Source organism: Cupressus sempervirens, chromosome 4, assembly GCF_028749045.1.
Source record: "Cupressus sempervirens isolate cs-2001-9-10 chromosome 4, ASM2874904v1, whole genome shotgun sequence".
NCBI lineage: Eukaryota > Viridiplantae > Streptophyta > Pinopsida > Cupressales > Cupressaceae > Cupressus > Cupressus sempervirens.
The window spans coordinates 908,061,765-908,072,088 of record NC_143121.1 but is presented as its reverse complement, the minus strand read 5'-3'; the positions used below and the strand labels follow the sequence as shown (position 1 = coordinate 908,072,088).

At 34.0% G+C, this 10,324-nt stretch overlaps 1 protein-coding gene across 1 annotated transcript; it reads right to left on the bottom strand.

Moving 5' to 3' along the window:
• Positions 1–402: 402 nt before the first annotated feature.
• LOC149564334 (F-box/kelch-repeat protein SKIP30-like) lies at positions 403–1,443 on the bottom strand. The gene has a single exon (XM_089828329.1). It carries the CDS (start codon positions 1,441–1,443, stop codon positions 403–405), a length of 1,041 nt encoding a protein of 346 aa, XP_089684455.1.
• Between the last annotated feature and the right edge of the window lie 8,881 nt (positions 1,444–10,324).

Genomic DNA, 10,324 nt, shown 5'->3' with positions numbered 1-10,324 from the left:
TTATAAAATAAAAATTTCCTTTAAAAATCTTATATTTTATGACATAGAATTTGTAAAATTTCTTACACATCCATGTGGGATTGTAAAATATAATAAACACGCCCTTTAAAGTAAATGAAAATTCAACAATATTCCTTAAAAACACTAAAACAAGCACTCCGTGCACGAAATGAGGACGAGCACGTAGCCCTCGTCGTGCATTATTTATGGCATGATTAAGACACAACTAGGACAAAAACAATCGGTCGACCTCGCTCACTACAGGCATGGAATTCGTGCATTGTTCGATGACTTTCAACCTAGGGTCATAAAAAGCTAACGGAATAAATTCAGTATTATGAACCGAAGCATGGGTTTGTTACAGCGATTTATCATATATTAACATTCAAAGTTAGAAAAGAGTCAGAGTTCCAGGGTAACAGCACACATAACGGTACCCTTGATCTCAGATGGCCTCTCAATGTGTCTCCATTGGATTGCTCCGCCTCTCTCATTCGGAGGTTCCAGTATGTCAAAACCTCTCCTTTGTTCATTTTCATCCCTGCGGATCACCAAGATTTTATGGCCAATAACTAGAGAGAATCTAATATCTCGGTTCAAATAATTCAGCCCTACAATACACGAGCTTTTTGGGCCATAATCAGAATTCAGGCTATAATCATCTTCAATCGATCCTCTATCAGAGAGTTCTCTGTAGCCCTCAAATGCCCACACAAAATTATAGCATCTGTTTAAACGTCTATTCCCCAATATCGTTTCCCAGGTGTTGGTGGAGGGATCAAAAACGTCAAACAATGGCCCATAAGGATTGCCCCTTACATAGAACTTTCCGTCAGCAAAAAGGCCTCTGTAGTAGAGCATGTGGGAGATGACGTTCATGTCAGGGAGAGCATCCCACTTGTCCTCCTCCACATTGTAAACTGATGCGCTAGGGACGGGGATTCCACGCCTGTCACTGCTAGACCCTCCAGCGACGTAAATGAGTCCCCTCTGCTCATCCGCTGCGCACGCAAATTCAATCGCGGGCGTTGGCATGCGGCTGCCCTTCCGCCATTGAAAAGAAGAGAAGTCATACAACCACGTACAACTTCTCTTGTACCCTGATACCAAATCCGTGATCAAAACCAGTTTTTGTTTCACGAAATGAAGATGGCAGCGAATGATGCGCCTCGTATCTATTGGAATGGGTGGTAGACTTTTGCAGGAGTTCTTCTCTGGGTTGTATACCACGACTCTCTTGCGAGTGCTCTTTATTTCATGGATCATACAAATCCGCTGCTCCGAAATCTTCAACTTTCTTCTTTCCTCATAAAAGTTGGGGCTTTTCAATGCAGCATTCCAGCTTTTGGAAACACCTCTCAGGTTTCCATGCGAGCTCAACTCCACCTTCACCAAACACTGCCACGCAACATCATCTGGAAGACGAGGAAAAAGAGTTCCCATGCCGAATCACAGCAGCGCACGGTATTACTTTACTCAAAATAATTTGCAATCTCTCAGGATTTAATAGATAGAATGCTCTAAATCTGTTATCAACTTGGTCGGTGTCTCTATTTATACTCGAGTAATTCTATTTCTATTTCTATTTATACACTACTTCTCTTTCCATATATACTCTACAATTTGTTTTCTTTTTTGGTCAAGCGATTAGGTTTTTTTTTCTCTCGATTTACAAACAATAATTTTAATTGTTCTAAATTTTAAAAACTAATAATAGCATGAGACATGTGAAAAGAGACGCATGCAAAAGTTACTTTAATATGATTGATGACTGTTCTTACATATTCTAAATTAATATTCTTAATTTCATTAAATATACAATATTTTCGTAAACCTACAGTTGCATAATACATAAAAACTTTCTATATTCCACTGCATCTTAACGCGTTGTCTCCATTACATGTAAAGGAAAGACAAAACAAAAAAACGGAATGTTAAGCGGCGATATGGAAGAGTCTTCGCTATTTTGTAGGTATCTGTAATGCTCATTTAGCCTGAGAATATCAAAATTGAAAAGCAGCAAAGCATACGACCAAATTTTTCTACTCAACTGTTTGATAATTTTAATAAATCATTTTAAAATTATCACACAAACTGTTTTTATTTTATAAATTAAATAAAATATAATAAAGCTGATTGTGTCAAGTCTTTAAATATAAATTTAAACTAATAAGTATTAATCACTAGTTAACACATGAAATGTAAAAAGTATCACAAGAATATTTAGCTTAAGGCAAGTACTACTAGCATACTTAAAATTTTATGTAAAATAAGTTGAGAGATATCCAATGTCAAGATATCTAAAATTCATAGTCAAGATATCCAATTTTAAAAAATTTCAATTTACATTTTTTTTATACTACTTTGATGATCTTAAGATTAGTGTTAGGTTTGAATTGTATTTTGAGACATACAAAACATTAAAAAAAAATTACAACAAAAGTTAATTTCTAACTTATGTGAAACATTTTAATATTTATTCATCACTAAAAATGAGGTAAATATAGCCCGCTATCTACCATTTTGACAAGTTTTGGAGTTGCTGGAAGTTCATATGAAATAAGCTAGTTTGCCAAATCTTAAATAAACTATTCAGACTAAGCTGATGAAGAAGAAATAAACACCAACACCACACTAAAAATAGATAAATAAATTTAAAAACAAATAGTAAATTATTTGAAAAACTGAAATAGATAAATGAATCTAAACCTATAAACACAAAATAAATTATTTAAACAATATGAAATGCATGCCTGAATTTGACCCTATAAAAGCAAAATAAATTATATGAACAAATAATAATGCATACAACTATATAAATGCAAACTAAATTATGTCAACAATATTACATAAATATTAAATACACGTCTAAATCTGACCCTTCTTCACATGATAGTAGAACAATATAGAGTGTCATTTTCAAGTTTCAGTAAGAAAAAATAGTAAAATATGTGAAAAATGTGAAATGGATATTGAATTTGATTTATAAAAGAAAATGCAAACAATATGAAATGCATACTTGAATCTAACTCCTGGGCCTATAATGTGCATAGCAACATGAATATCAACACAAATATCATGCAAAACTTGCTTGAACTCCTATGCTCACCCACTGCCATTTCTGATAACAATCACCAATAATGCGATAAATACAAAAGCATTCACAAATTTCCATAAAACACCTTGTGCCCTATTTGTGCTTGCATGTCCTCTCAAAACAATGAGTAACCTACAAAGCATTTTGTCTCTGTAAGAAATGATAATGTTGAGCAAGGAACAAGAAACAATCCAAGTAAGTTAAGTGTGAAATAATGTTACCATAAGATAAGCAAACTCCAAGAGCATACACCAAGATGGTTCAACAATGGAGACAAGGATTTATAAGGGGAAAGCAAAGAAAACCCCTTGTGAGTATTATGAATGAAGGCAAATGCCTAGAGAAGAGAGAGAGAGAGTGTTGGAGCAAAAGTAGCTCAATACAATAACATCAAGTGCTAAGATTGTGTTGAAGAAAGAAGGAGGAGCATCTCTTATATAGAGATGAGAGAGGAGTTGCATTTGTAACTCCCATTTCTATGAATGCCACATTCATAATAGGTGTGTGCAAAGTGTCACAATCCTCTTAAGGAGGATAAACTAAATAAATAAATAAACAAGAGTTGTCCTTACATGTGGAATAAAGGACAAACAATGACATGTCCTCCACATGTGTACAAGAGGACAAACTATATTTAGGGACCCTTGGAATATCCCAATTAATATATCCAAGGAAAGATTAACCTTTCTAACACCCCCCCTTAATCTTTACTTGGGGAGTTTACATCAACGGGTTGTAAACCCAAATTTTTACAATGAAACTAAAATCTCTCTTTAGAAAGTGGTTTGGTTAAAATATCAGCCACTTGATCTTCTCCTTTACAATAAAGAAGAATAATTTTATTGTCTTCAACTTGTTCTCGAATGAAGCGATGTTGAAGTGAAATATGTTTGGTGCATGCATGATAAACTGGATTCTTTGCCAAGGCAATAGCACTTTGATTGTCACAATGTATAGGTGTAGGTGATTGTTGAGTTAGAGCCAAATCGTCAAGAAGTCTTCGAATCCACAAAGCTTCCTTAGCTGCATTGGTACAACCTTTGTATTCAGCTTCAGTTGAGCATAGGGAAATAGAGTGTTCTTTTTTGCTTTTCCAAGAAATTGGACCTGAACCAACAAAGAAAAAATAACCACAAGTGGATTTCCCATCATTGGGATCTCCACCTAGATCGGAATCAGTATAGCCATGTAAAATAAATTCAGAATTTGCATCATAAAATAATCCCATATTAATAGTTCCTTTAATGTACCTTAAGATGCGTTTAGCAACTTTAAAATGAGTTTGTTGAGGTTTAGAAATAAATCGAGAAACTAAACCAACACTATAAGCAATATCAAGTCTAGTAAGAGTTAAATAATTTAAACTTCCTACCAACTGTCTATACAAAGTTTCATCAACAAAAGGAGTATTCATATCATTCATTAATTTAGTACCTAATTCACATGGAATTGAAACATGGTTAGATTCATTCATCTTAAATTTTTCTAAAAGATCATAAGCATACTTGTTTTGAGAAACAAAGATACCTTTAGGAGTTTGAAAAACTTGCATACCTGAGAAATAATGTAAGATACCTAAGTCTGTCATCTGAAATTTCTGTTTAAGTTGGAATTTGATATCAGAAATCAAAGCGTCTAAACTAGAAGTGAGTATTAGATCATCTACATAAACAATAGCAATGATAATATCATCGTTAGTGTGTTTAATATACAAATTAGGATCATTCTTACTTCTAGTAAAACCTTAAGAAACAAAGAAAGAATTAATTTTAGAATACCATTCTCTAGGTGATTGTTTAAGACCATAAATAGATTTGTTCAATTTGCAAACCAGATGTTCACTACCTTTCTTAACAAATCCAGGAGGTTGAGCCATATAGATTTCTTCATGTAAATCACCATTTAAGAAGGCACTTTTAACATCCATTTGATGAATGGGCCAATTCATTTTAGATGCTAAAGCAAGAACTAATTTGATAGTAGGCATCTTAGCAACAGGAGCAAAAGTTTCATTATAGTCTAATCCTTCAATTTGTGAAAAACCTCTAGCAACTAGTCTAGCCTTAAATTTACTAATTTCATTATTAGTATTCAATTTTGTTTTGTATAACCATTTACATGAAACTATATTCTTTCCATGAGGTAATTTGACTAAGTCCCAAGTTTGATTAGCAAGTAAAGAATCATATTCCTCTTGCATGGCTTTCTGCTAATGAGGTTGAGAGTTAGCTTGATCAAAAGACTTAGGATCGTTAGAATTCATAATAGTAGTCATCAAAGCATAATTACAATAATTAATCCTTCTATGTTTAATTCCACCAGATTTAAAAATATAATCATCAGCTTCATTGATTAGGTTTTAAGCCCATTTAGGTTTACGTTTAGTTGTAATGGAATTATCACTAGAGGAAAAATCATTAGTAATAAAAGTATCATTAGTATCTACTTGAGTATCATGAGTTGTAGGAGCAGAAATAATCGGTGGTACTTGATTTGAAGGATTAAGAGAAAGAGTAGGGTTAAGAGAAGGAGGTTGGTCCTCCACCAGCACAATTTTAGTGCCACTGAATTCTTCATCATGTGTAGTAGAGCAATCATGAACCTCATTTTCTGCAATACAAACATCTCTAGCAACTTGAACTTTGTTAGTAGTGGAATCATAAACACGATAACCCTTAGTGTTTTCATCATACCCAACAAACATATAAGGAGATGACTTAGCATCTAATTTATGCCTTTTCTGTTTAGGCATATGAACATAAGCAATAGAACCAAATATCCGTAAATGATGTAAATTTGGTTTCCTACCAGACCAAGCCTCTTCTGGAGTGATAGCCTTGAGAGCTTTGGTAGGAGTCCGATTAAGAATATAAGTTGCACAAAACATGGCTTCAGCCCAAAATTTATAATGCAGATTCTTAGCATGCAACATGCTTCTAGCCATTTCAACAATGGTCCGATGCTTTCTTTCTGCCACACCATTTTGTTGTGGTGTATAATGAATAGTAAGCTCATGCTTAATTCCACATGATTTCATATAAGAATGAAAAGCATTATTCACATATTCCTTCCCATTATCAGTTCTAAGAATTTTAAGTTTATACCCAGATTGCCTTTCAACATATAACTGAAATTCAATAAATATATCAAGGACTTGATCCTTGCTATGCAAAAAATAGATCCAAGTTCGTCTAGAAAAATCATCAACAAAGGTAAGTGCATACCGAGAACCTTGGATGGAGGTATTCTCCATGGGGCCCAAAAGATCACTATGGACAAGATGCAACTTATGAGTTGCTCGGCATGATTTTTCACTTGGAAAGGGCTCCCTATGCATCTTACCACTCATACAACCTGTACAGGCAATCTTGGAAGGTATAATGTGAGGCAAGCCATCAACCATATTATGCTTTTGCATGAAAGTAATATAATCGGAATTTAAATGACCAAGTCTTTCATGTCATATATTGAAATCAATAGAAGTATGTAAAGAATATCGTGAACTAGCAAATTCATGGAATTTAAACAAATTGTCATTATCCATTTTAGCATGAGCAATCACTTTGAGAGTTTGAGGATCTATGATATAACATGTATCTTTGTAGAATTCAACTTTATAGTTCTGACATAATTGTGAAACAGAAAGCAGATTAGTTTTCAAGTCAGGTACATATAATACATCATGCAATTTACCATTAGGAATAGTAACATCACCTAATCCTTCAACTTTACAAGTCTGATTATTAGCTAACTGAATAGGAATGTTAGCAATATCAGGTTCTAAAGAATCAAAAATTTCTTTATGAGAAGTGACATGTTGTGATGCACCACTGTCAACAATCCATTCTAAAGGTCTACAAAGATTAAAGCTACAAGTAAAAGCATGACGAGGATTAGAACCAATCAAGTTACCTTTTTTATGGTTTGAGGTTTGATGATTGTTACTATTATTCATAGGTTTTTTATCATTGTGCTTTTTAAAATAGTTATGGACAATATGACCATCTTTGCCACAATAAGAACAATGAGGTTTAGAATTGGAATGGTTCCTTTGATTATTAGTAATACGAGTATTATTAGGATGATTGGTATTATTATTATATTTGGCATGAAATTTATTGTTGGAATTATTTGAATTGGTATTATATTGTTTGTGATTATTATTATTATTATTGGAATGAAAATTATTAGTTGAATTTCTAGACACAAATGCATGTTCAGTTGATTTAAGGGTACCAAACTGAATTAGCTTAGCTTCTTCCTGTCTTAATAAAGTTTGAAAAATAACATAAGTTAACTGAGAAGTTAAAGTAGGAATAGCAAGCTATGCATGAATATTAGTTATAAACTGTTGAAACTGTCTAGGAAGACATTTTTTAAGAATAAGATGAATTAAACGAATGTCTTCTAATTGAACACCTAAAGCCATAATTTGACTTTTAAAAGAATCAAATTTTAAGAGAAATTCATCCATACTTTTAAAATCTGCATACCTGAGATCTTCAAGTTGATCCTGCAACTGTATTTTGCGGTATTCATCTCCACTGTCATACTTGGTTTTCAAGATGGACCATGCATCATGAGCTTTAGAACAGTGAGCAATTAACACATATAAATCTGGAATAATGGAAATACCAATTAACCCTAAAGCTTCTTCGTTTTTAGCTTTCCAAGTATCTTTCTCGTCTTGAGTAGCCGCTGAACCGGGTTCAAGAGAAGGGTCAGTGGCTATTTCGAAGAGGTGCTTAAAACGAAAAATAAATGAGATATGAGTTTTCCAAGAATGATAATTAGAATAATTAAGTTTGATTTCTGGAATTAAGGTTGACATGATTAAAAAAAAATTGCTCTTTTTTTTTATTAAAAAAAATCTTTAATTTGAAAATCAAATTAATTGAAAAAATTTTGTTAATTGAGAAAAAAAAAAATTTATTTTATTAATTGAGAAAAAAAAATTTGTTTTTTTTTTTTATATAAAATTGAGAATTTTTTTTTTTTTATTTCAATTATTTATGTGAGAGAAAACAAGAAAAATTTATAAAATTAAAAATTTTATTTGTTAAAAAAATAAATAAATAAGTGATATAAAACACGTTTTATGGTTTTGTTTTTTTTTTAATAAATAAAACAAGATTTGAAAAAAAATAAAAAAAAGGTGGGCAAAGAGGGGGAAAAATTTAAAATGGTTTAGAAAAGGGGAGCAGAGCGCAGGAGGTGGCTGTCGCGTGGCCAAAGGGCGGAGGAGTTGGTCGGCCCTGGTTCGTGGAAATGGCGGGGTTAGAGAGTTTAAAAAAAAGATGTGAAGAGGATATGGATGCGGGCGTGGCTGCGCAGGTGGCGGTTGCCGCGCAGGCCACGCCGAAGGGTTTACGCCGGGTGTGAAGGGGGCGGCGGAAGCGGTGGAACGAGGTTTATTTTGAGTGGGGCGTCGCTGATATAACGCGGCAGTGAAGAGGGCTTCGACGAAGTTGCAAATCTCGCAGTGAATGCAGGCGGCAACGTGCGACGGCGCACTCGTGTCGCGCAGCGGTGTGCGTCGGCGCTACTGGCTCGCGGTGGCGTGAGGGTGTCGCGCAGCGGCGCGGCGGCGCTACTGGCTCGCGACGGCGTAAGGGTGTCGCGCGGCGATGCGGCGGCACTACTGGCTCGCGGTAGTGGCACGCGGCGGCGCGGGGGTGGCGCGCGGGTGGTGCGGTCGCCCAACAAATGCAATGTAAAAAAAATGAATGAGTGTTATAAAAACAACAAAGTTATAAGATTTATAAGGATGAAAATCCTATAAAAACATGTATGTTGTATGTTTGAAATTTTCAAGAGCATACAATAAATAAATATAGAAGAATATATTAAAAGTTTTTAGAGAGTAGGAAAATTTTTGTTTAAAAGGAGTATAAAAATTAGAAAGTTATTTAAAACTTTACTCATGTAATACTTCTTGTTTTGGCGGCATGCCATCCAAAACAAGAAAAAAAATTGAAATTTAACAAGAAAACCCTTTGGCGGCAAGCCTTCCAAAGAGGGTTAGTAAAAAAAATATGAAACTTTACAAGAAAACCCTTTGGCGGCAAGCCTTCCAAAGAGGGTTAGTAAAAAAAATATGAAACTTGCATACACAAGATACCACAACACAAACTTCTTCTCTCAATAACGTCTCCAAATAAGGTGTGCTCCAATGAATGGCAACCTTCACCACAAAACTTAAAACAAGGATTAGATAGCCAAGCTCTGATACCATGTAAGAAATGATAATGTTGAGCAAGGAACGAGAAACAATCCAAGTAAGTTAAGTGTGAAATAATGTTACCATAAGATAAGCAAACTCCAAGAGCATACACCAAGATGGTTCAACAATGGAGATAAGGATTTATAAGGGGAAAGCAAAGAAAACCCCTTGTGAGTATTATAAATGAAGGCAAATGCCTAGAGAAGAGAGAGAGAGTGTGTGTTGGAGAAAAAGTAGCTCAATACACTAACATCAAGTGCTAAGATTGTGTTGAAGAAAGAAGGAGGAGCATCTCTTATATAGAGATGAGAGAGGAGTTGCATTTGTAACTCCCATTTCTATGAATGCCACATTCATAATAGGTGTGTGCAAAGTGTCACAATCCTCTTAAGGAGGATAAACTAAATAAATAAATAAACAAGAGTTGTCCTTACATGTGGAATAAAGGACAAACAATGACATGTCCTCCACATGTGTACAAGAGGACAAACTATATTTAGGGACCCTTGGAATATCCCAATTAATATATCCAAGGAAAGATTAACCTTTCTAACAGTCTCACTCACTGCCAACAAATATGGGAGGATGAGTTACTAAAAGGCCAAATCCGTACATAGTGCATATTGAACATAGAATAATTTTCTAAAGGAAAAGTCAAGGAAGCAGATGTTATAGCAAACAATTAAGGTTCAAATTGACAATTTCATTCAAGTTTGCTTTTTATATTCTAAAGTAACTATTTTTTAGTTAATTCAAGTGTAATTGTTTTATTTTTTATCAAATATTAATTTTCATACTGACACTTGGATGCCAATTTTTTTGAAAAAGGCTAAATGTTTACATTGAAGTTGTTGTCACTGTAGAAAGCCTCTCGGCTTAAATAAGAGAGATTCCATATACATTTAGATTTTTCTATAAAAATATTATTCATTTAGAGCTTTAAAATTAGAATATAATTTAAGTTTAGAACATAAATTGATTTCCTTAAAAAAGAAAAATAGATA

Excerpts from the sequence above, each read along its gene's own strand:
- LOC149564334 (XM_089828329.1), bottom strand. The coding sequence starts at position 1,443 with ATGGGAACTCTTTTTCCTCGTCTTCCAGATGATGTTGCGTGGCAGTGT.